The sequence below is a fragment of the Rhinoraja longicauda genome, chromosome 31 (assembly GCF_053455715.1).
Source record: "Rhinoraja longicauda isolate Sanriku21f chromosome 31, sRhiLon1.1, whole genome shotgun sequence".
In the NCBI taxonomy this organism is placed as follows: Eukaryota; Metazoa; Chordata; class Chondrichthyes; order Rajiformes; family Arhynchobatidae; genus Rhinoraja; species Rhinoraja longicauda.
In genome coordinates, this window is record NC_135983.1 from 7,860,527 (window position 1) to 7,886,220 (window position 25,694).

Sequence of the window (25,694 nt, forward strand, 5' to 3'; positions counted from 1 at the left end):
TGCAGATAATTCGGAGCTTTGGGGAAGTTATTGACCTAATCTGTGACTGGGGTTTGGCACAAAAACATCAAAACTGCCAAGAAAGGAGGACAGAACATAGAACACAGAACAGTACCACAGATAACAGGCTCTTCAGCTCACAATGTCTGTACCAAATATGTTGCCAGGATAAACTAATCTCATCTGCCTGCACATGATCCCAATCCCTCCATTCCCTGCATATCCATGTGCCTGTCTAAAAGCCGAAAACACAACCGTTGTACCTGCCTCCACCACCACCCCTGGCAACGCATTACAGGCACCCACCACCCTCTCTGTAAAGAAATGTGCCCTGCACATCTATATACGAAAACTCGTTTGTTTGTTTGTTTGTTCCTGAACTACAGCCAAAACGGTACATGATAGCGCGACAATGTTAGGCCCACCTTACTCACCGTCGTCCCTTTGGTGCTGATGGAAGAAGTTTCATTGAAATCGGTGTTATATTTTTAAAGTTATTCACATTTTAAGGTTTAAATCTATCTCCTAGGGAGGGAGGGAGGGAGGGAGGGGTGGAGGGAGGGGAGGGAGGGGGAGGAGGGAGGGAGGGGGAGGAGGGGGGAGGGGAGGAGGTGGGAGAGGGGAGGAGGGAGGGGGAGGAGGAGGAGGAGGAGGAGGAGGGAGGAGGGAGGAGGAGGAGGGGAGGGGAGGGGGGGGAGGGGAGGGTGCTGCACCAATGCAGGAGAGGTTTGGGCCCAACGGGTCCACTTGGTCTAGTCTCCTTTAAACTTTGCCCCTCTCACTTTAAACCTCTGCCCTCTAATCTTTGTCATTCCACCCTGGGAAAGCAGGTTCTGACTCTCCACGATCGAGGCAAAAACGTACATCTTTAAAACTCAGGCATCTGGATTTAGTACTGCTAACTCTGAACCTTGCAATCATTATACCAGCACTCGGGACGGACTATAATTGAACATGTTCATGATCTACTTTCTGAATCCATTACACATTAAATTGTGAAATGTAATCAGAGTTAACACAATCAGAGGTTGGGCCCATAAGTGGATCCAGTAACAGTGACACTGGACTCAGTGCTGGGAGATCAATGGCAGATTGTTTTTAATGCATTCAAAGCATAAAGTTCTACATTCAATGAGGAATTGTAACAACGGTTATTGCCGTGACCTAGAATTTCCAAACTTCATTTGTTTGCAAAAAATGTACATGGTCTTAAGTTACTGGACAAGTACGAAGGCTCTGAACGAGCGATTCTGAGTCACGAGTTCAAATCTAGCCACAGCAGACGCTCAGATAATCAGACACATCTGTAGTCAAGGAGTGACGCGAGGAGGCTATCCCGCCCGTCTTGCCCACGCGACCAAGCCGCCCCTGCCCGGCAAAACCGAGGTGGCACGGTGGCGCAGCGGTAGAGTTGCTGCCTTACAGCGCCAGAGACCCGGGTTCAATCCTGACTACGAGTGCTTGTCTGTACGGAGTTTGTACGTTCTCCCCGTGAACTGCGGGGGTTTTCTCCGAGATCTCCGGTTTCCTCCCACACTCCAGAGGCGTACAGGTTTGTGGGTTAATTGGCTTTGTATAAATGTGAATTGTCCCTCGTGCGTAGGATAGCGTTAATGTGCGGGGATCGTTGGTCGGTCGGCCGAAGGGCCCGTTTCTCACTGTATCTCTGAACTAAACTAAAAAACCATTTATCCGTGAGATAGACACATACTATTGGAGTAACTCAGCAGGAAAGGTGACGTTTTGGGTCGAGACCCAACTTCAGACTCAGACCATTTACCCATGTTTGGCCAATGCTCCCTAACACCTTTCCTGTCCGTGAACCTGTCCAAACGTCTTTTCAAACATTGTTATTGCACCTGGCCTCAACCACTTCTGGCAGCTCGTTCTAAACAGCCACCGAGCTGATACGCTGTGCTGAGAGGTTATTCTCAGTGATGGTGACATGAGTCAGAGGGCAGGAGAGGGGAAGGGAGGGCAGGAGAGGGGAAGGGAGGGCAGGAGAGGGGAAGGGAGGGCAGGAGAGGGGAAGGGAGGGCAGGAGAGGGGAAGGGAGGGCAGGAGAGGGGAAGGGAGGGCAGGAGAGGGGAGACCCTTCCTCAGCAAGTAAGAATATCATTGTTCCATCGTCCACAAATGAGAAGTAAACTCTCCGACTCTCTTGACTCTTGGTCACCACTCCAACACCCATTATGAGCAGCAGGGACCACACAGTGGGAGCAGTGAGAGAGGGCCCCATTGACCTCCCACCTGGGTCCACCACCAGTACTGGCCGCCCCCCTCCGCGAGTGGATCTACAGGAGGAGTTGCTTCCAAAAGGCAGCCAACGACATCAAAGAACCACACCACCCTGGCCACGCTCCCAGTTCACTCCTGCCGTTTGGAAGAAGGGACAGGAGCCTGACAACTGTGACCAGCAGGCTCAAGAAGTGCTTCGCAGCGACCATCAGGCCTCTTGAGCGCCACACAACACTAACCTCAGCAACCGTGAACTTCTACGGCCTCTCTCTCTAGAAACGTAGAAAATAGGTGCAGGAGTAGGCCATTCGGCCCTTCGAGCCAGCACCGCCATTCAACAACGATCGTGGCTGATCATAAACAAAATCAGTGCCCCGTTCCTGCTTTCTCCCCACATCCCTTGATTCCGTTAGCCCGAAGAGCTAAATCTAACTCTCTCTTGAATACATCTTTGAATCTTGAATCTTGAATACGTCTTTGCTTGCACTTACAGCACCAGGGGCCCTGCTTTGATCTTGACCACGGCGCTGTCTGCACGGAGTATGTACGTTCTCCCGGTGACCCCGAGGGGTTTCTCCAGGTGCTCCAGTTTCCTCCCACACTCTAATGATGTTTGGATTTGTAAATTAATTGACGTCAATAAAAATCGAAAAATTGTCCCTGGTGTGTCGGGTGGCGTTAGCGTGCGGGGGCGATTGTTGGTCAGCACGGACTCAGTGGGCCAAAGGGCCTGCTTCCGTACTGTATCTCGGCATCCACATGCAAAGGCGTCTTGTGCTTCTTCTGCGTGGTGGTGGAAAGTTTGGCAGAAACAGGACGTGAACGCTCTTTTTTGACCCCGGTTACCTAGTACTACGGTTATTAATTGATTGTATTTTTGATTATTATATACTATCTGCATGTGATCGCGTTTACGGCCCCATTATGCTGCAGCAAGTAAGAAGTGTAAGAAAATAACTGCAGATGCTGGTACAAATCGAAGGTATTTATTCACAAAATGCTGGAGTAACTCAGCAGGTCAGGCAGCATCTCGGGAGAGAAGGAATGGGTGACGTTTCGGGTCGAGACCCTTCTTCAGCAAGTAAGAATCTCATTGTTCCATTGTCCACAAATGAGAAGCAAACTCTCCGACTCTCTTGACTCTTGGTCAACACTCCAACACCCATTATATCCATCGACAAACTCCACTCCATCCAAGGACCCAAACAGTCTTTCCAAGTGAGGCAGAGGTTCACCTGCACCTCCTCCAACCTCATCTATTGTATCCGCTGTTCCAGATGTCAACTTCTCTACATCGGCGAGACCAAACGCAGGCTCGGCAATCGTTTCGCCCAACACCTTCGCTCAGTCCGCCTTAACCAACCTGATCTCCCGATGGCTCAGCACTTCAACTCCCCCTCCCACTCCCAGTCTGACCTTTCTGTCATGGGCCTCCTCCATTGTCATAGTGAGGCCCACCGCAAATTGGAGGAGCAGCACCTCATATTTCGCTTGGGGGAGCTTACAGCCCAGCGGTATGAACATTGACTTCTCTAACTTTAGATAGCTCCTCTGTCCCTCTCTTCCCCTCCTCCTTCCCAGATCTCCCTCTATCTTCCTGTCTCCACCTATATCCTTCCTTTGTCCCGCCCCCCTGACATCAGTCTCAGGAAGGGTCTCGACCCGAAACGTCACCCATTCCTTCTCTCCCGAGATGCTGCCTGACCTGCTGAGTTACTCCAGCATTTTGTGAATAAATCGATTTGTACCAGCATCTGCAGTTATTTTCTTATACATCCATTCTTTGTCCACCCCCTCCCTTGACATCAGTCTGAGGAAAGGTCTCGACCCGAAACGTCACCCATTCCTTCTCTCCCGAGTTGCTGCCTGCCCCGCTGAGTTACGCCAGCTTTTTGTGTCTACCTTCGATTTAAACCAGCGTCTGCAGTTTGTTTCCCTACCTCATGTATCTGCTCCCACACTCCTGCTCCCCACAGTGTGTCACGTGGTCAGAGCTAGAGAGACCAGTGTGGGTGTGAATGGGCATGGGTGAGATGGGCCGGTCAAGAACCCACATCTGGCAAAGTCGGTCCGTTCTTTCTATCTCTGTACTAAGTTATCACCTACAATCCTTCCACATGATGAAAGGCCACTTCCTAATTTCACTTTATTTTTACTTTAGACTTGCAGTGTGGAAACAGGCCGTCTGGCCCATCGAGTCCGTGCAGACCAGTGATTCCTCCCCCCACCCCCTCCCCTCTACTAGCTCAGCGGCACAACGGTAGAGTTGTTGCCTTACAGCGAATGCAGGGCCGGAGACTCAGGTTCGATCCTGACTACGGGTGCCGTCTGTACGGAGTTTGTACGTTCTCCCCGTGACCTGCGTGGGTTTTCTCCGAGATCTTCGGTTTCCTCCCGCACTCCAAAGACGTACAGGTATGTAGGTTAATTGACTGGGTAAAATGTAAAAATTGTCCCTAGTGTGTGTAGGATAGTGTTAGTGTGCGGGGATCACTGGGCGGCGCGGACTCGGTGGGCCGAAGGGCCTGTTTCCGTGCTGTATCTCTAAATCTAAAAATCTAAAATCTAACCTGCACACTTGGGACCATTTACAGAAGCCAATTAACCTGCACATCTTTAGGATGAGGGAGGAAAACCGGAGCATCCGGATAAAACCCACGCGGTCACAGGGCACGAACTCCGTACAGACAGCGGCCATAGTCTGGATCGAACTCGGGTGTGCAGCGCTGTAAGGCAGCAGCTCTACTGCTGTGCCACTGCGCTGCCCTCGTACTTGCCCCCCCCCCCCCCCCCCCCGTCACTAGAACACCTTCCTTTCCGTCTCTGTGAAAAGGACCATCTTCAATCCCTCCACTGTAAAGGTGACACCCCAATCTCACTTTACTCACCCGTTTTTAAATCGCAACAGTGGTACAGCTTTGAAGCAGCTCCCGTTCCTCCACCATCCGCACTGAGCAGCAAGCACCAAGCTACCCGTATCCTCTGCTCATCCACGTCTTTACAAATCTCCCCGTCCACAGATTCCCCCACTCACTCCACGCGTGAAGGACAATTTGCCAATTATCCAATCGACCCGCACGTCTTTGGGTGGTGGGAGGAAACCGGAGCACCCCGAGGAAACCCACGTGGCCGCAGGTGGGGGGTGGGCGTGCAAACTCCACGCTCCCATTCACGGGGCTAGAGCGTTTACTTGGCACATGCATCGGATGGGAAACGGAACAATGAGGCTCTCACTCGTTCCCCTTCACAGGCAATAGCTCCATCCCCCCAACAACTCTCACCAACTTCTACAGATGCGCCGCGGAAAGCGTTTTACGGGATGCATTGCAGCACGGTTTGGGAACAGCTCCATCCAAGGCCGCAAGAAATTGCAGAGAATTGTGGACGCAGCCCAGACCATCACACGAACCATTCCATTCCATTCCATCGACTCCATCTACACTTCACTCTTTTTGTTGTTTTTTGTTATTGTTTTACACGCCGTTTTGAAATGAGGCGCTCAAATTTACGTCTGTGTAAGCATTAAAAGGTTTTCCACTGGAGCGAATTACCAGCTCATTGTGAATCTATCTATGCAAATTAAGTGAGTCAGCCAAGACAGTAGCCAAATAACTGGCGTCAAGACTCAGCTTTACTGGCTGCTGCTGGAAAGGCAATATGGTACAAAAACGTTTTAGGGATAACTTGCTGTACTCAAGCCAAGAACTGCCCTTTTCAGTAAAGCTTGGATTGTTTGGTACATGGGCCAGGAAGGTAGCGGGGGTGGGTGTTTGTGTGTGCGTGCGTGCGTGCGTGCGTGCGTGTGCGTGCGTACAAGATCGCGCGTTCTCCCCATCACCGCATGGGTTTCCTCAGGGTGCTCCAGTTTCCTCCCAACTTCCCGAAGACGTGCGGTTTGGAAGGGTACTAGGTGGAGGTGAAACTGTCCCTGGGGTTAAGGCGGGTGGAAGCATCTGCGGGGAGTTGATGGGGGAATGTGAGGAGAGTAAAATGGGTCAGGGAGGGATTAGTGTGTAACTGGGTGCATGATGGTCAGTGTGGATGCACTCGGTGGGCCGAGCGACCAGCTTCCCTGCTGTTTAACTCTACGGCTACCTGACTCTAAATGCGCTGAATGGCTTGTTCAGCTGTTCAACAGCAGAAGGAGAAGAGTGCACAGAGGGAACTGCAGATGCTGGAATCTTGAGCAAAACACAAAGTGCTGGAGTAACTCAGCGGGTCAGACGGCATCTGTGGAGGGGGTGGACAGGCGACGTTTCGGGTCGGGACCCTTCTTCAGACTGACTGAAGTGTCGGCTTCCTACATTTAACAGCAGTGTCGCTGTTATGAATGTGCCTCCAGCCAATGGTGCCCGAGTCAAGATGCCTGATCAGAACTGATGCTTGTTTAATAAAGGGAATTGCAGGGTTTATTTTAATTCTATCAAAGACTTTGAAATTATGAACAATCACTGAAACAAAGGGACAGTGCGGTTGTTATTGGGAAACGTGATCACTACTAGTTCATTTGATGGTAAACCGTTAATGGTCATTGGAATAGTCTCTGCCCAGCTGTTATCAGGCGACTGAACCATCCTACCAACAACTCGAGAGCGGTCTTGAGCTGCTATTCATATGATTCCATTAGACTTTATTGTCACATGAATTGAATCTGTGCAATGAGTTCCACAGATTCACCACCCTCTGGCTAAAGAAATTCCTCCTCATCCTCTTTCTAAAGGTACGACCTTTTATTCTGAGGTTGTGCCCTCTGGTCCTAGACTCTCCCGTTACTGGAGGCATCCTCTCCGCATCTACTCTGTCCTTTCACTATACTGCGAGTCTCAATGAGGTCCCCCATTATTCTACTAAACTCCAGCGAGTACAGGCCCAGTGCCATCAAACTCTCATCATACGTTAACCCAATCGCCCCCACCAGGATCATTCTCGGAGTGTAATCATCTCATAGAAAAACAAAAATAAACTAAACAAACATAAGCTAAACTAAACTAAACCCTGGTACAGTCTCACCCCGCCCTCTTCTCCCCTCTCCCATCAGGCAAGGGGTACAGAAGTGTGAAAACGCACACCTCCAGATTCAGGGACAGTTTCTTCCCAGCAGTTATCAGGCAACTGAATCATCCTTCCCAGCAACTCGAGAGCGGTCCAGAGCTACTATTCAACGATACTTTATTGTCACGTGTACCTAGCTCCCTACCACATCTTCCACTGGAGGGGCAGATGCAGACATAAAAAGCAGGATCAATAAGACTAGGGCGGTGTTTAACATGCTCAGGAAGATCTGGAGCTCAAAACACATCTCAATCAATACCAAAATACGCATCTTTAACTCAAATGTGAAGCAGGTAATGCTGTATGGATCAGAGACATGGAGAACAACAAAACACACAACAAACAGGCTGCAAACAATCATGAACACCTGCCTCAGGAGAATACTAAACATCTGGAGGAGTAAGTAAGCAACGTGGACCTGTGGGAAAGAACAAGCCAGGATCCCATTGACTTACAAATTCGAAGGAGAAAATGGAGTTGGACTGGACACACCCTCAGAAAACCTGCCACAAACATCACCCGGCAAGCCCTGAAATGGAGCCCCCAAGGAAAAAGGAAAACAGGAACAGCTGGAGAAGGGGTGTCCAGGCACAAATGTCTGGGAGTGGGCTCAACTGGGGAGATCTCGACAAAAACGCCAACAGCCGACTGAGCTGGAGGATATTCGTCAATGGCCTATGCTCCCTAGAGGAGCAAAGGGCTTAAGAAGAAGAGCTACAGTGAAATGCTTTGTTTTGCACACAACCCACTTAAATCACGTAGCAGACCTCACCTCGTCTGTACACAAGTGTCGCCATGGGTCTGGTGCCGACAAAGTTACAAAAGTAACTATCGACCGCCCAGCGATCCCGCACATTAACACTATCCTACACACACTAGGGACAATTTTATTTTTACATTTACCCAGTCAATTAACCTACATACCTGTACGTCTTTGGAGTGTGGGAGGAAACCGGAGCACCTGGGGAAAACCCACGCAGGTCACGGGGAGAACGTGCAAACTCCGTACAGACGGCGCCCGTAGTCAAGATCGAACCCGAGTCTCCGGCGCTGCATTCGCTGTAAGGCAGCAACTCTACCGCTGCGCCACCGTGCCGCCTTTATCTTGCACTAAACATTATTCCCTTCATCGTCTATCTGTACACTGTGGGCGGCTCGATTTGTAATCGTGTGTCGTCTTTCCGCTGCCTGGTCACCGCGCAACAAAAAGCTATTGACTGTACCTCGGTGCACGTGACAACTAACTAAACTAAAGTCTCTAAAATAGCCCCACCGCACACACAGCCGGTCTACATGCGTTACTCATCGGTGCTCTCCCTGCCTGCATCTTTACCAGGAAGGGGAAATCCTGCGTACTCAGAGCATGAAGTCATTGGCTGGAGGAATTGTGCAAGGGCCTAAAGCATTCAAAGTTTAGAAGAACGAGGGGGGGGACCTCACTGAAACGTACAGAATAGTGAAAGGCTTGGATACAGTGGACGTGGAGAGGGTGTTTCCACTAGTTGGACAGTCCAGGACTAGAGATCATAGCCTCAGAATTAAAGGACGTTTAGATTTTTTTTTCTAGATTTAGAGATACAGCGCAGAAACAGGCCCTTCGGCCCACCGGGTCCGCGCCGCCCAGCGATCCCCGCACACTAACACTATCCTACACCCACTAGGGACAATTTTTACATTTGCCCAGCCAATTAACCTACATACCTGTACGTCTTTGGAGTGTGGGAGGAAACCGAAGATCTCGGAGAAAACCCACGCAGGTCACGGGGAGAACGTACAAACTCCGTACAGGATCGAACCTGAGTCTCCGGCGCTGCATTCGCTGTAAGGCAGCAACTCTAGCGCTGCGCCACCGTGACCGCCCTTTAGGAAGTATTTCTTTAGTCAGAGGGTGGTGAATCTGTGGAATCCTTTGCCACAGAAGGCTGTGGAGTCGGTCAATGGACATTTTTAAGGCAGAGGTAGATAGATTCTTAGATGAGTACGGAATGGCAGGGGTTATGGGGAGGGCAGGGGAATGGGGTTAGGAGGGAGAGATAGATCAGCCATGGTGGATGGAATGGCGGATTGAATGGCCTGTTTCCGTGTCGTATCCCTAAACTGAACTAAAAGTATACTCAGTCAGGAAGTGGTGTTGTAGCCTTACAGAACTTTGGTCGGGTCGCATTTGGAGTGTAACGTGCAGTTCCGATCGCCCCTTTGGAAAGGGTGCAGAAGAGATGTGCCGCTTGGGTTAGAGGGCGTTAGCCGTTCGAGGGTAGCAATGCTTGGATTAGAGGGCATTAGCTACAAGGAGTGGTTGGACAAACTGGGATTGTTTCCCCCCGAAGTGTCGGAGGTTGGGGGAACCTGATAGAAGTAACTAGAATTATGAGAGTGAGAGATAGGGTAGACAGTGAGAAACCTTTTTCCCAGAGTGGACATGCCAAACACTAAGGGCATAGCTTTAAAGTGAGAGGGGCACATTTTAAAGGTGTGCAGGGCAAGTTTATGTTTACACAGGGAGGTGGGTGCCTGGAAGATGCTGCCAGGGGCAGTGGTGAAGAGAGATATGGCAGTGGCGTTTAAGAAGCTTTCAGATAAGCACATGGATATGCAGGGAATGGTGGGATATGGATCACGTGCAGGCAGAGACGATTGGGTTAACTTGGCATTATGTTCGGCACATGCATTGTGGCCCGAAGGACCTGTTCTAGTGCAGTGCTTTACACTACAGAGATTAAGGGCAGAAACAGGGCCACAGAGCCCATGCCAACCGATGATAACCTCCTACACGAGCGCTATCCTACACACTAGGGACAATCTACAATTTTACTGAAGCCAATTAGCCTACAAACCTGCCCCTCTTTGGTGTGTGGGAAGAAACCGGAGAAACCCCACGCAGTCACAGGGAGAAGGTACAAACTCTGTACAGACAGCACCCGTGGTCAGGATGGAACCGGAGTGGCTGGTGTTGTAAGGGGGCAACTCTAACGCTGTGCCACTGTGCGATAAAGTCAACGTAGGAGATGTTCCAGGAAAATAATCCTCAGGAACATATAACATTCTTAAGGGATTGGACAGGCTGGATGCAGGAAAAATGTTCCCCATGTTGGAGGAGTCCAGAACCAGGGGGCACAGTTTAAGAATAAGGGGTAGGCCATTTAGGACCGAGATGAGGAAATACTTTTTCACCCAGAGTTGGGAATCTGTGGAATTCTCTGCCACAGAAGGCAGTGGAGGCCAATTCACTGGATGTATTCAAGAGAGAGTTAGATATAGCTCTTAAGGCTAACGGAATCAAGAAATATGGGGAGAAAGCAGGAATGGCGTATTGATTTTGGATGGTCAGCCATGATAATATTGAATGGGGGTGCTGGCTATTTTCTATGTTTCTAGGAAGCGTTTCCCTCAAGAGAAGACATATTGGCGCTGCCTGTTTCCCGGAGTGGAGGACAGGTTGGAGGGGTGAGGGAGTAGGATACAGTAGAGGTGGAGGTGGAGGTGGTAGAGGTGGAGGTTGAACACTGGAAGGGATATCTGAGCATCAATGTCCGACCATCAGTCAGGCATCTTCACATCCCTCAGTGAATGGAAAATACCCAGTGCCATCAACTCCCAGAAATACCTTTTCACACTGCACCTGAATACAATCCAGCCACGCACACATATAACAGGTAGTGCAAAGAGAAAAATGCCCGACTGCAGAGTATGACGTTACTGTGTTGTACTATTACAGTTATAGAGAGCGTTATAGAAAAGAAAAACTGCAAGTTCTGCAAAGAGGTAGGTTGAAAGATCAGGGCTACACCCGAACTTATGGGAGAACTGTATTCAGTTCTGGGCTCCATGTTATAGGAAAGATGTTGTCAAGCTGGAAAGAGTACAGAGAAGATTTACGAGGATGTTGCCAGGGCTAGACGGTCTGAGCTATAGGGAGAGGTTGAGTAGGTTGGGACTCAATTCCTTGGAACGCAGGAGGATTGGAGGGTGAGCTTATAGAGGTGTATAAAATCATGAGAGGAATAGATCGGGTAGATGCACAGAGTCTCATGCCCAGAGTAGGTGAATCGAGAACCAGAGGACATAGGTTTAAGCGTCAGGGGAAAAGATTTAATAGGAATCAACAGAAGGCTGTGGAGACCAATTCAATCGATATTATTAAGGCAGAGATAGATAGATTTTGGATTAGTACAGGTGTCAGAGGTTATGGGGAGAAGGCAAGAGAATGGGGTTAGGAGGGAAAGATAGATCAGCTATGATTAAATGGCGGAGTGATGGGCCGAATGGCCACTTATGATCTTATGAATCTGAGGGGCAGCTTTTTCACACAAAGGGTGCTGGGTGTTTGGAACAAGCTGCCAGAGGAGGTAGTTGAGGTAGGGATTTATCCCAACGTTTACGAAACAATTAGACAGTTACATGGATAGGATAGGTTTGGAAGGATATGGGCCAAGCACGGGCAGGTGGGACTAGTGGAGCTGGGACATGGTGGCTGGTGTGGACAAGTTGGGCCAAAGAGCCTGTTTGCACGCTGTATGACTCTAACTGCACAGGAGTCTGATACCAGAAGTGATGCTACTTTGAAGGCAAGGGGGGAGCGTTCCTGGTGTTTGGTCATTGTTTATCTCTCAATAAATATCATTGGTTGAGAAGCTGCTGGAACTGGGGCTTAGCACCCCTCTGTGTGCCTGGGTCCTGGACTTTCTCACTGCCAGGCCCCAAGTGGTCAGGATGGGGGAACACACATCTAGCTCCCTCACCCTGAACATAGGATCCCCCCAGGGCTGCGTCCTTAGCCCCCTACTGTACTCCCTGTACACACATGACTGTGGGGCCAGGTTCAGCTCAAACTCTATCATCAAGTTTGCTGATGACACTGTGGTGGTGGGCCGGATCTCCAACAACGATGAGAAGGCCTACCGGGAGGAGGTGGCTGATCTGGCACTCTGGTGTCAGGACAATAGCCTCCTCTTGAATGTCACTAAAACAAAGGAGCTGATTGTGGACTTCAGAAGGGCTAAACATCCAAGGACGTACACGCCACTGGAGATAAATGGGTCTACTGTGGATAGGGTGAGCAGTTTTAAATACTTGGGAGTCCGCATCGCAGAGGATCTGACGTGGGCAACACACATTGCCGCACTGGTGGGTAAGGCTAAGCAGCGCCTTTACCACCTTAGACAACTGAGGAAATTCAGAGTGTCTCTGAGGATCCTTCATTGCTTCTACTCTGGGGCTGTAGAGAGCATCCTGTCCGGCAACATTACAGTCTGGTTTGGGAACAGCTCTGCCCAGGACAGGATGGCCCTGCAGAGAGTAGTGCGTTCGGCAGAACGCACCATGGGAACTACACTCGTCCCCCTGCAGGACCTATACATCAGGAGGTGCAGATCCAGAGCAAGCAAGATCATGAGGGACCCCTGCCACCCCAGTAACGGACTGTTCCAGATGCTACGATCAGGCAAACGCCTCCGCTGTCACGCTGCGAAAACGGAGAGGATGAGACGGAGCTTCTTCCCACAGGCCATCAGGACTGTCAACTTTTATAACCCCAGAGACTAAATTTTTGTCGACACTAATAGTAACTTATTAACTTTATTTATATGCTGTAACTGTAATTCTTTTTGTGCACAACCCGCAGGCATTGCCACTTTCATTTCACTGCACATCGTGTATGTGTATGTGACAAATAAATTTGACTTGACTTGGAGCAGATTCCTATCCTTGATTAGACTTCTGAGATACACCACAGAAACAGGCCTTCCAGACCACCGAGTCCGTGCCGACCAGCGATCACACTAGCACTATCCTACACACTCGGGACAGTTTACAATGTACAGAAACAAATTAGCCTACAAACCCGCACGTCTGTGGAGTGTGGGAGGGAAACTGGAGCAACACGGAGTAAAAGCCAACACACAAACTCTGGACAGACAGCACCCGTAGTCAGTTCCTGAGATTTTGCCTGACCTGCTGAGTTACTCCAGCATTTTGTGAATAAATACCTTCGATTTGTACCAGCATCTGCAGTTATTTTCTTACAACCTTCTCCCCTGAGATGCTGCCTGACCTGCTGAGTTACTCCAGCATTTTGTGAATAAATACCTTCGATTTGTACCAGCATCTGCAGTTATTTTCTTATAGCACCCTTAGTCAGGATCGAACCCGTGTCTTTGGTGCTGTCAGGCAGCAACTCTACCGCTGCGCCACCGTGCCGCCCCTAGTGATCACTAAGTGATCGCCCCAGGAGGCCTCGTGCTCCTTCAATGCCTTTACACCAGCTGAGACCAGCTGGCACCTCTAACAGAGATGATGCGATACAAATGATGGCGCTGAAGTAGAGATGGCTTACTAGGAGTACATATCACCAGCAACCCGTCCTGGGTCACCCACATCAAAAGAAATGGCCAAGAAACCACACCAACGCCTCCACTTCCTCAGAAGGCTCAGGACGTTTGGCATGTCCCCAATAACCCTCACCAACCTCTGCAGTCGCGCCATCTTATCAGGATACATCACCGCAGGTTTTGGGCACAGCTCCATCCAAGACCACAAGAAATCGCAGAGAATTGTGGACGCAGCCCAGGCCATCAGACAACCCGACCCCCCTTCCACTCACCCTATTTACACTTCACGCTGCCTCGGCAAGGCCACCAGCACGATCAAGGACGAGTCTCTGCCCGGTCACTCCCCCTCTTCTCCCCTCTCCCATCGGGCAAGAGGTACAGAAGTGTGAAAACGCACAGCTCCAGATTCAGGGACAGTTTCTTCATCAGCAGTCATCAGGCAACTGAACCATTCGACCAACAACTAGAGAGCGGCCCTGAGGTGCCATCTGCCCCATTGGAGACCCTAGGACTATCTTTAATCGGACTTTCCTGGACTTTATCTTGCACTAAACATTATTCCCTTTATCCTGCATCTGTACACAATCCACGGCTGGATTGTGATCACGTACAGTCCTTCCGTTGACTGGATAGCACGCAACAAAAAAGGTTTTCTCTGTACCACGGTACACCTGCCGATAATCTAAACTAAACTAAAACTAAACCTTTCAGATCTGGGTCAGATCAGTGAATCTGAGTTCTTAATGGTAGGCATGGACCCAAGTGGGTCGTAGGGCCTTAATCCATACTGTATGACCCTCTCACTACATTTCCTCAGCAGGCTCCAAATTTGAGGAAGGATATTCTTGCTATTGAGGGCGTGCAGCGTAGGTTTACTAGGTTAATTCCCGGAATGGCGGGACCGTCATTTGTTGAAAGACTGGAGCGACTAGGCTTGTATACACTGGAATTTAGAAGGATGAGAGGAGATCTTATCGAAACGTATAAGATTATTAAGGGGTTGGACACGTTAGAGGCAGGAAACATGTTCCCAATGTTGGGGGAGTCCAGAACCAGGGGCCACAGTTTAAGAATAAGGGGTAGGCCATTTAGAACAGAGATGAGGAAAAACTTTTTCAGTCAGAGAGTTGTGAATCTGTGGAATTCACTGCCTCAGAAGGCAGTGGAGGCCAATTCTCTGAATGCATTCAAGAGAGAGCTAGATAGAGCTCTTAAGGATAGCGGAGTCAGGGGGTATGGGGAGAAGGCAGGAGGGGGTACTGATTGAGAATGATCAGCCATGATCAGATTGAATGGCGGTGCTGGCTCGAAGGGCCGAATGGCCTACTCCTGCACCTATTGTCTATTGTCTACCCAGGGTGGATGACGAGGATGTAAAGCAGCTCCTACCCCGGCCTGTTCCTGTTCCGTACTGTGCCACGTTTAATGCTCTATGTAGCCGGTGAATCCTATACTCCATAAGACCGCAGACCGACATAGGAGCAGAATTAGGCCATTCGGCCCATCGGGTCTGCTCCACTATTCGAACAAGGCTGATCTATTTTTCCCTCTCAATCCCATTCTCCTGATGCTCCATTGCCGACCACGTCCTCTTTAAACATTGCCTTCCCCCCTCACCACCGCCCCCTCCCCTGACTACCAACCCCGTCCTTCGGGGCTGTTTGTTACAGCCAGTGCAACAGTTGGTCAGGGACCCTGGCAGGGATGGGCCTTGCGCGGCAGGCAGGGATGCTGGGCGGAGAAGCTGAACCTACCTGGTTCACCTGCGGACACGGTGAGCCCGGCGTGTAGAGGAACTTGTGCTGGTCCTCCAGAGGAAGTGAATGGTGGTTCTGTTGTTCCTCCATCCTACCATGACACCATGAGGAGAAGCCGCCTTCGATACCCTGTGTGTGGAAATACCAGCCAGTTAAACCTTTGCCAAGCAGAAAAAGGCAGCAAGGATGAATTCTCAACTCATTTGGTTTTTTAATCCAATCCCCCCCCCACCCCACCTCCCACCCCCCCCCCCCCCACCCCACCTCCCACCCCCACCCCCCACCTCCCACCCCACCCCCCCCCCCCCACCCCCACCCCTGAATCTACATGACACACAGCCTGCAGCAGAAGGTTCATTCTTTTCAAGACATCCGCTTGAAACATAACAGAAATTCATGTCACAACTCTTCTTTGCAGTCAGCAGCTCCATTAGCCCTTTGCACGTAGTCCCCGTGCCAACACAGTCTCGGGGAGAGAGTGGTGCTGAGATTAAGCAAGGACATTATTCATCTTTAATTGCCCTTCGGATCACGTTACCTGTGTTTCCCTGTCCGATGGCGCAGGCTCAACAACCTGCAGCTTCCTTGCAGGCTGCAACGTAGTGGGAAGTGAAAGTTTCACTGTGTGGCCGTGAAGCTTCACATCTCCGTGAGTGCCACACGAGGTACAACTGTTTCCCAACTTCACAACCGACCCCTCCCCCTGCTTTAGTGACACACACTCGAGAGCCGGGCAATTGGCACATTAGTTTCTCCACAAATCATTGGTGCAAAGTTTTTGTTTTCAAGTGGAGGGTTTGGGTGATTGTGAAACACACCGCCCACGTCCCTGCAAACTGGTCGCCAAGCGCCTTCCTAACCCTGGCTTTCGTTTCCTCTTTTTACCATGTGTCACTCTCTCTCTCTCTCTCTCTCTCTCTCTCTCCGCTCGCAGTCCGAAAGGGCTTTCCCCTCACTGAAAGAGCTGCTTGTAACTGCATCCTCCTCACCAGAGCCCTTCCGCTACCGATGACCTCTGGACAAACAGACAGACCAAAGCTGCTCTCGGCTGCCAGTCAGTTCCAGGAACTGAGACTTAAATCTTTGTTCTTGGAGACACAAAGGAACTGGAGATTAGACACAAAACGCTGGAGTAGCTCAGCGAGGTCAGGCAGCATCTCTGGAGAAACAGAATTATTGTTAGACTGTGGCCCCTGGTTCTGGACTCCCCCAACATTGGGAACATTTTTCCTGCATCTAGCTTGTCCAGAACTTTTATGATTTTATCTGTCTCTATAAGATCCCCTCTCATCCTTCTAAACTCCAGTGAATACAAGCCCAGTCTTTTCAATCTTTCCTCATATGACAGTCCCTCCATCCCAGGGATTAACCTCGTGAACCTACGCTGTACTGCCTCAATAGCAAGGATGTCCTTCCTCAAATTAGGAGACCATAACTGCACACAATACTCCAGATGTGGTCTCAACAGGGCCCTGTACAACTGCAGAAGAACCTCTTTGCTCCGATACTCAAATCCTCTCGTTATGAAGGCCAACATAAAGGCCATGCAATGAAGGCCAACACCGGCGGCACGGTGGCGCAGCGGTAGAGTTGCTGCCTTACAGCAAATGCAGCGCCGGAGACTCAGGTTCGATCCTGACTACGGGCGCCGTCTGTACGGAGTTTGTACGTTCTCCCCGTGACCTGCGTGGGTTTTCTCCGAGAACTTCGGTTTCCTCCCACACTCCAAAGACGTACAGGTATGTAGGTTAATTGACTGGGTAATATGTAAAAATTGTCCCTAGTGTGTGTAGGATAGTGTTAATGTGCGGGGATCGCTGGGCGGCGCGGACTCGGTGGGCCGAAGGGCCTGTTTCCGTGCTGTATCTCTCTCTCTCTCTCTCTCTAAACATGCCATTAGCTTTCTTCACTGCCTGCTGTACCTGCAAGCTTAACCAACAGGTTCTTGAACTCGACACAGCACGAACCTCAATTATGAATTTATATGGACTGTCTTTAGTTGCACTAAGGACCTTGGGATTTTTTTGCACGAGTATTATGGTCAATAATTTCTTGAATGTTTGTTGATCATATATTATTCATGTGTATTGTGTTTACAGGCCTGTTATGCGGCTGCAAATAAGAATTCCATTCTTCAGTTGTTGGTACATATGGCTATTAAATGCTCTTGACTCTCGACTATGAATTTGTGGCACCCAAGAAATAAAAAAATTTGGGGGCCTCAATGGAAAGGCCAGATTTTACTGCCTGTCCCCGTGTTGAAGTGTCTTTGCTGAACCATTGATATGGTCAGCATCTACAGTACGCAGCAATGGAAGGGCTTTCAGGGGCCATTTCAGAGAGCAGTTAAGAGTCGACCACACTGTTCCCTGCATAGGTACTGCCTGACCTGCTGAAAATCAAAGAAGATTATTGCTGCATTTCCCAGCATGGGACTTAGATCAAATCCCCTTGAAACTTTGCCCTTCTCCCCTTAACGCTAGACGTGGCATGGATCACCCTGCATCAACGATTCAGATATATTTCATTAACTGTAAAGTTTAGTTTAGTTTCGAGTTACTGCACAGAAACAGGCCCTTCGGCCCACCAAGTCTGCACCGACCAGCAGACCCCCCCACCCCCACATTAACACTACCTTACACACACTAGGGACAAGTTTGCATTTACACCAAGCCAATTAACCTACAAACCTGTACGTCTTTGGAGTGTGGAAGGAAACCGAAGATCCCGAAGAAAATCGACGCAGGTCACGGGGAGAACGTACAAACTCCGTACAGACGGCGCCCGTAGTCGGGATCGAACCCGGGTCCTCTTTCTTAATAATCCAATTCTGCAGAGAGCAGGTACTGGAGGATGAAATGCAAACCCGTATTTATGGCCAAACGATCACTTTGTATCCCATCCCACTGTGCTCCGTTTATTAACCCTAGTCATTAACTCTTTGAGTGTACAAGAAACTGCAGTAGCTGAGATCTTGAGCAAAGCAGGAGGTGCTGGATTAACTCAGCAGATCAGGCAGCATCTGGAGAGGCAAAGGACAGACAGTTTCAGACTGAGGAAGGGTCCCGACCCAAGACGTCATCCGTCCAGCCCCTCCACAGATGAGTTCCCGCTGAGTTCCTCCAGCACTTTGTGCTTTAAGCTTTGGAGTACAACAAGATTCAGCAATGTTCAGTCCGTTCACCACTGGGAAAATAATAATTGGAACAGTCCTATCAACAATCCACATCCTGTACCACACAAGAATCAGGAACGTGTTGTGCAAAAACAAAACGCATCATGATTTAAAAGTAAACTGTGTGAGCCTTTACCGTAGTTAGGCACGGAGAAGCGAAGGTCTTTTACACGCAGGGCGGAAGTGAAGAGGATAAATAAATGGGCAGCACAGTGGTGCAGCGGGTAGAGCTGCTGCCTCGCAGCACCACAGACCACCTTTGATCTTGACCTCGGGTGCTGTCTGTGTGGAGTTTGCACGTTCTCCCAGTGGCCGCGTGGGTTTCCTCCAGGTGCTCCAGTGTCCTCCCACATCCCAAAGATGTGCAGGTTTGTAGGTTAAAAGGGTCTCTGTAAGCTGCCCCTTAGTGTGTAGGGGGCGGATGAGTAAATGGGAAAACATAGAACTGGTGTGATCGGGTGATCGATGGCTGGTGTGGACTCGGTGGGCCGAAGGGCCTGTTTCCATGCTGTGTCTTTCAATTAATCAACATGAATTGCTGGCTCCGTGATGACAGTCATTTAGCCTGCAACCCGACAGTAGCTATTTATGTATGGCCTGTATCGGCTCCGTGATAGATCAACATGCAACCACTGACCAGAACAGGAGGTTAGAGATACAGCACGGAAACGGGCCCTTCTGCCCACCGAGTCCGCACCGACCAGCGATCCCCGTACACTAACACTATCCTACACACCAGGGACAATTTACAATTTTTACCGAGGCCAAGTTTACCTACAAACCTGTACGTCATTGGAGTGTGGGAGGAAACCGGAGCGCCCGGGGGGAAATCCACGTGGTGACGGGGAGAACGTACAAACACCGCACAGACAGCACCCGTAGTCAGGATCGAACCCGGATCTCTGGCGCTGTCAGGCAGCAACTCTACCACTGCACCATCCAAGAAGTGGTAGTCGTACACTGCGGTGGATTGCTTCCTGTTACCGGGCTGGTAAAACATAAAGCCCAGTTGAAATCCTTGCCATAGAAGATGAATTTAAATGCAAGTAACTGAAATGTAGTTTAGTTTAGTTGGGGCAGCACGGTGGCGCAGCGGTAGAGTTGCTGCCTGACAACGCCAGAGACCCGAGCTCGATCCTGACTACGGGTGCTGCCTGTACGGAGTTTGTACGTTCTCCCCCGTGACCGCGTGGGTTTTCTCTGAGACCTTTGTTTTCCTCCCACACTCCAAAGACGTACAGGTTTGTAGGTTAATCGGCGTGGTGTGAATGTAAAATTGTCCCTGGTGTGTGGGACAGTTAATGTGCCGGGACCGCGGCTGGTGCTGACCCGGTGGGCCGAAGGGCCTGTTTCCGCGCTGTATCTCTACACTAAATTGAAATGGAATGCAAGTAATGAGCCGTTGCCCCTCGGCCTCCCTGCCAGTCCCAACCCATTCTCCAGCGCGGTTCTGAAGAAACATTCGGAGCACTTCCTGTGAAGGATATTAGTCAGCCCATCCAGTTTTACAGCAATCCAGTGGTTTCATGGGTCAACTTTACTCAGACTTTAGTTCAAATTTAAATTCCAGGTTATTACCCAATATCCTGAAAGACCCACCCCACCTCGACCACGCTGCCATATCACACCCACTGTCGGGAAGAAATCCGCGGCCACCAGGTTTAAGGGCAGTTTTTCCCCAAATACCATCAGGCTCTTGAAAGTTGCACAACACCAACCTCAACTGTGAAGGAAAATAACTGCAGATGCTGGTACAAATCGAAGGGATCACAAAATGATGGAGTAACTCAGCGGGTCAGGCAAGGTCAAGTCGTTTATTTGTCACATACATATACAAGACGTGCAGTGAAATGGAAGTGGCAACGCCTGCGGATTTTGCTAAACTACAAAACAGAATAGAGAAAAAAATAATTTTAACACAAAAAATAAATTAATACAGTAAATTAAATTAATCCCTGGTGATATGAGAATTAACAGTCCTGATAGCCTGTGGGAAGAAACTCCGTCTCATCCTCTGTTTTCACAGCGTGACAGCGGAGGCATTTGCCTGACTGTAGCAGCTGGAGCAGTCCGTTGCTGGGGTGGTAGGGGTCCCCCATAATCTTGCTTGCTCAGGATCTGCACCTCCTGATTGTCCTGCAGGGGGGCGAGTGACCTGCTGAGTTACTCCGCCATTTTGTGACTACCTCAACGATGAACTCTCTTTGGTTGCACAGAGGACCTTGGGGATGAGTTTCTTGCACAAGGTTTGTGATCATTAATTTGTTGAATTTTTGCTTATTATATTTTACCGATGTGTATTGTGTCATGGGCCTGTCGTGCTGCTGCACGGGGGAATGTCCTTGTCCTGTTGTAGGTACAAATGACAATTAAACATCACGGACTCCCTCTTGACCTTGGTCAGCCTGATGGGGGATCTTGATCAGCATGGGCATGTTAGGTCAAAAGCCACATTTCCATGCTGCATGACTTGCTATTGAGGGCGTGCAGCGTAGGTTCACTAGGTTAATTCCCGGAATGGCGGGACTGTCATATGTTGAAAGACTGGAGCGACTAGGCTTGTATACACTGGAATTTAGAAGGATGAGAGGAGATCTTATCGAAACGTATAAGATTATTAAGGGGTTGGACACGTTAGAGGCAGGAAACATGTTCCCAATGTTGGGGGAGTCCAGAACAAGGGGCCACAGTTTAAGAATAAGGGGTAGGCCATTTAGAACTGAGATGAGGAAAAACTTTTTCAGTCAGAGAGTTGTGAATCTGTGGAATTCTCTGCCTCAGAAGGCAGTGGAGGCCAATTCTCTGAATGCATTCAAGAGAGAGCTGGATAGAGCTCTTAAGGATAGCGGAGTCAGGGGGTATGGGGAGAAGGCAGGAACGGGGTAGTGATTGAGAATGATCAGCCATGATCACATTGAATGGCGGTGCTGGCTCGAAGGGCCGAATGGCCTCCTCCTGCACCTATTGTCTATTGTCTATAAGTCTATGACTCCTGGAATGCAAATTCCACAGCTGTAGTGGTGGGATTCGAACTCGCGTCCCTGCCTCTGCAGCTTAACCACAGAGCCAGCAACTGCCCGATCTGTAGCCCCTCGCGACTGCACGGGATGTTTGCTGGACATCTTTGTTGGAGTCTTTGCATGGGAGTTCAGCGCGTCCCCAACAACTCTCACCAACTTCTGCAGATGCGCCGTAGAAAGCAATTTATCGGGATGCATCCGGGCTTGGTGTGGGAACAGCTCCATCCAAGAACGCAAGAAATTGCAGCGAATTGTGGACACAGCCCAGACAATCACACAAACAAACCTCCCTTCCATTGACTCCATTTACACTTCACGATGCCTCGGCAAGGCCGCTGGCATGACCAAGGACGACTCTCAGCCCGGTCACTCCCTCTTCTCCCCTCCCCCTTCAGGCAAGAGGGGCAGAGGTTTGAAAACGCACACCTCCAGATTCAGGGACAACTGAACCATCCTATCTCCAACTAGAAAGCGGTCCAGACCTATCATCAACATCACTGGAGAAGGTTCTGACCATCTACCAAGTTTATGCCTCTCATGATTTGAGACCAGATCTCCATTCAACCTCCGCCATTTCAGAGAAAACCATCCAAGTTTGTCCAAGCTCACCTTGTAGTTAATACCACCTAATACAGACAGCCTTCTGGTAAATCTCTTCTGCACCCTTTCCAAAGCCTCCACACCCTGAGTATCATGGGGCAACCAGAAATGTGCACAATAATCTAACTGCGGCCGAACTAAAGTCCTATAAAGGTATATCTAGTCTTCCTGATTCTTCTACTTAATTCCCCGACCAATTAAGGAAAGCACATCACACGCCTTCTTTACCGCATTATCTACTGATGTTGCCATTGGGAACGATTTCTGGACCCCTGCAAGAAGGGGTCTGAAGAAGGGTCTCAACTTGAAACATCATCTATCCATACTCTCAGAGATGCTGCCTGACCCGCAGAGTTACTCCAGCACTTTGTGTCTTCTCTCAACCATATGCGTTCCCCTCACATTCGGCCTCCCTCAATGCAAAGCCTCACACTCCCCCGGATTAAGCTCCATCTGCCATTTCTCCGCCCATTCCTGCAGCTGATCTCTATCCTGCTGCAAACATCGACAGCCTTCCTCACTGTGCACAACTCCAGTCTTTAGCTTAGTTTATAGTTTAGAGATACTGGGCAGAAACAGGCGTTGAAGTCCACCGTATCCGCGTGACCAGTGACCCCCTTACGGGGGCACGGTGGCGCAGCGGTAGAGTTGCTGCCTTACAGCGAATGCAGCGCCGGAGACTCAGGTTCGATCCTGACTACGGGCGCCGTCTGTACGGAGTTTGTACGCTCTCCCGTGACCTGCGTGGGTTTTCTCCGAGATCTTCGGTTTCCTCCCACACTCCAAAGACGTACAGGTATGTAGGTTAATTGACTGGGTAAATGTAAAAATTGTCCCTAGTGAGTGTAGGATAGTGTTAATGTGCGGGGATCGCTGGGCGGCGCGGACTCGGTGGGCCGAAGGGCCTGTTTCCGCGCTGTATCTCTAAAATCTAAAAATCTTTTTTCAAAATCTTACACTGTTACTATCCCACACACTCGGGACAATTTACAATTCTTACCAAAGCCAATTAACCTACACATCTGTACGTCTAAGGATTGTGGGTGGAAACCAGAGCACCCGGAGAAAACCCACGCAGTTCTCAGGAAGATGTACAAACTGCGTACAGACAAGCCCCCGTAGTCAGGATCAAACTGATGTGGTCCCTGGTGCTGTGTGGCGGCAACTCTACCGCTGTGCCTATGTGAAACTCTTCAGCTTTTATTTCAGATCTCCAGCGTCTGCAGGTTTTACTGTTCCCGTTGAACAACAATACGTCCTCGTTGAGAGCGAGCGCCACACGGAACCACACCATCTCCTGGAAGGCCCAATGCCAGCCGCTGGACTGCAGAGGACGAGGGGCAGGAGGGGAGTGGCCGACCCTGCTGCCGATCGTCACGCCAGGCTGTCTTCTTCCATTTGATCCATCCCCCCCCTCAACACTGCCACTGAAGCTCGGCTCGACAGCTAGCGGCAGCAACTTGGATACGGCATATAAATATTAATAATAAAAGCAACTTTGAACAGTATACCCACGGGTGGGAGGCAGTACATGATTGCAAAAACGTACAATTAAAATTCACCCGTCTCTCGTTGCTGGCACGCTGCCCGCGCTTCTTAAAGCTGTAAATATTTATTCATACAGTCAAGAGCAGTCTCCTCGATCACAGACTGCTTTGCAAGCAGACATAAACCTGAAGCAATTAACATGGTCCATGTCAGGCAGTGTAACTGTTACACCGGCACCTTTAAGGATAATTTAGATATCCAGCAAGACGCCAAGTTTTTGACTGAAGATACCAAATGTCCTGCCCGACCAATTTGCACCAAGGCCTGTAAATTAGAAAGCGTTTATGTGTGATTATGGAGAGAGCAAGGAAGGTCCCCCACACAGACAGACCACCGGTGTCACTGCCACAGAGGGAGGGCAGTGGAGGAGGCACCATCAATATTGCATTGGTCTACACGCTCCTGGGATGATGAAATATTAACTGGCAATTGGTGCTGCGTGTGGGCGATAGCTTTCATAGAGAGGGCTTCATTCAGTCGTCATCCACTCCCCACCCCCACACCCAGCCCAGTCCATTACGATGGTTGGGAGACATCAGCCAAAACATTACGACCACCTGCCTAATGTGCCGTTGGTTCTCCGTGTGCCGCCCAAAGCAGCGCCGACCCGCCGAGGCATGGACTCTACAAGACCCCTGAAGGTGTCCTGTGGTATCTGGCACCAAAACATCAGCAGCAGATCCTTCAAGTCCTGTAAGTTGCGAGATGGAGCCGCCGTGGATCGGACTTGTCAATCCAGCACATCCCACAGATGCTCAATCGGATTGAGATCTGGAGAATTTGGAGGCCAGGGCAACACCGTGAACACTTCATCATGTTCCTCAAACCGTTCCTGAACAATGTGTGCAGTATGGCAGGACGCATTATCCTGCTGAAAGGGGCCATTGCGATCAGGGAATACCATTGCCATGAAGGGGTGTACCTGGTCTGCAACGATGTTTAGGTAGGTGACACGTGTCAAATTGAGGTCCACGTGAATGGCCGGACCCAGGGTTTCCCAGCAGAACATTGCACAGAGCATCACATTTCCTCCACCGGCTTGTCGTCTTCCCACAGTCGGTTTGGACCAGACGGGATAGCCTTCGTTGCCCTCGCGCATCGATGAGCCTTGGGCGCCCAACACCCTGTCTGTCGCCGGTTTGTGGTTTGTCCCTCCTCGGACCACTGTCGGTCGGTAGTCACCACTGCTGACAGGAAGCACCCCACAAGCCTTGCCGTTTCAGAGATGCTCTGACCCAGTCATCTGGCCTTAACAATTTGGCCCTTGTCAAAGTCGCTCAGGTCTTTACTCCTGCCCATTTCTCCAACACATCAACTTCAAGGACTGACTGTTCACTTGCTGCCTAATAAATCCCACCCCTTGACAGGTGCCGTGGTAACAAGATAACCAATGTTATTCACTTCACCTGTCAGTGGCTGATCGGTGTACATTGCAATGACTAGTAAGTTTGCAGATGACACTAAAATAGGCGGAAACGCAGACAATGAACATGGCTACAAAGGATTACAACAAGATCGTGATCAGATGGGCAAGTGGACTGGGGAGTGGCAAATAGAGTTTAGTTCAGGTACGTGTGAGGTGTTACTTTTTGGGAAGTCAAACCAGGGCAGGAACTTCGCAGTGGATGGTAGGGCCCTGGCGGGTGTTGTCGAGTAAAGGGATCTCGGAGTTCAGGCTTGGTCCTGTCTCTCCCCTCATCCCGCCTCCTTCCTCCCCCCCCCCCCCCACCAATCTAAAGGAGGGTCTCGACCCGAAACATCACCTCCCCACGTTCTCCTGAGATGCTGTCCGACCCGCTAAGTTACCCCGGCTGTTTGTGCCCTTTCTTTTTACGTGGATGGGTACAATAATAATGGTCTTTAAAAAGATGACTGGTTTGATAGTGTGGGCATAGAGTCCAGCCTTCTGGGGAAGAGCATAACCAGGGGACCTTCACGTGGGAACAAGCAAGTCTGAAGAAGCTGCTTTATCCAGGGA

At 50.0% G+C, this 25,694-nt stretch overlaps 1 protein-coding gene across 3 annotated transcripts in view; it reads right to left on the reverse strand.

Moving 5' to 3' along the window:
• Positions 1-25,694, reverse strand: part of LOC144608392 (serine/threonine-protein kinase Nek6-like) — a 161,806-nt gene that overhangs the window by 100,689 nt on the left and 35,423 nt on the right. The window contains exons 1-2 of one of the 3 annotated variants that reach the window (XM_078426107.1): positions 15,912-16,279; positions 15,371-15,502 (exon numbers count right to left, since the gene is read on the reverse strand). In XM_078426107.1, coding sequence (XP_078282233.1) covers positions 15,371-15,463 — 93 coding nt within the window. In that variant the 5' untranslated portion in view covers positions 15,464-15,502; positions 15,912-16,279. Of the gene's footprint in view, positions 1-15,370; positions 15,503-15,701; positions 15,766-15,911; positions 16,280-25,694 lie in introns of those variants that run through there. The other 2 variants (XM_078426105.1, XM_078426106.1) reach the window with 2 other exon arrangements.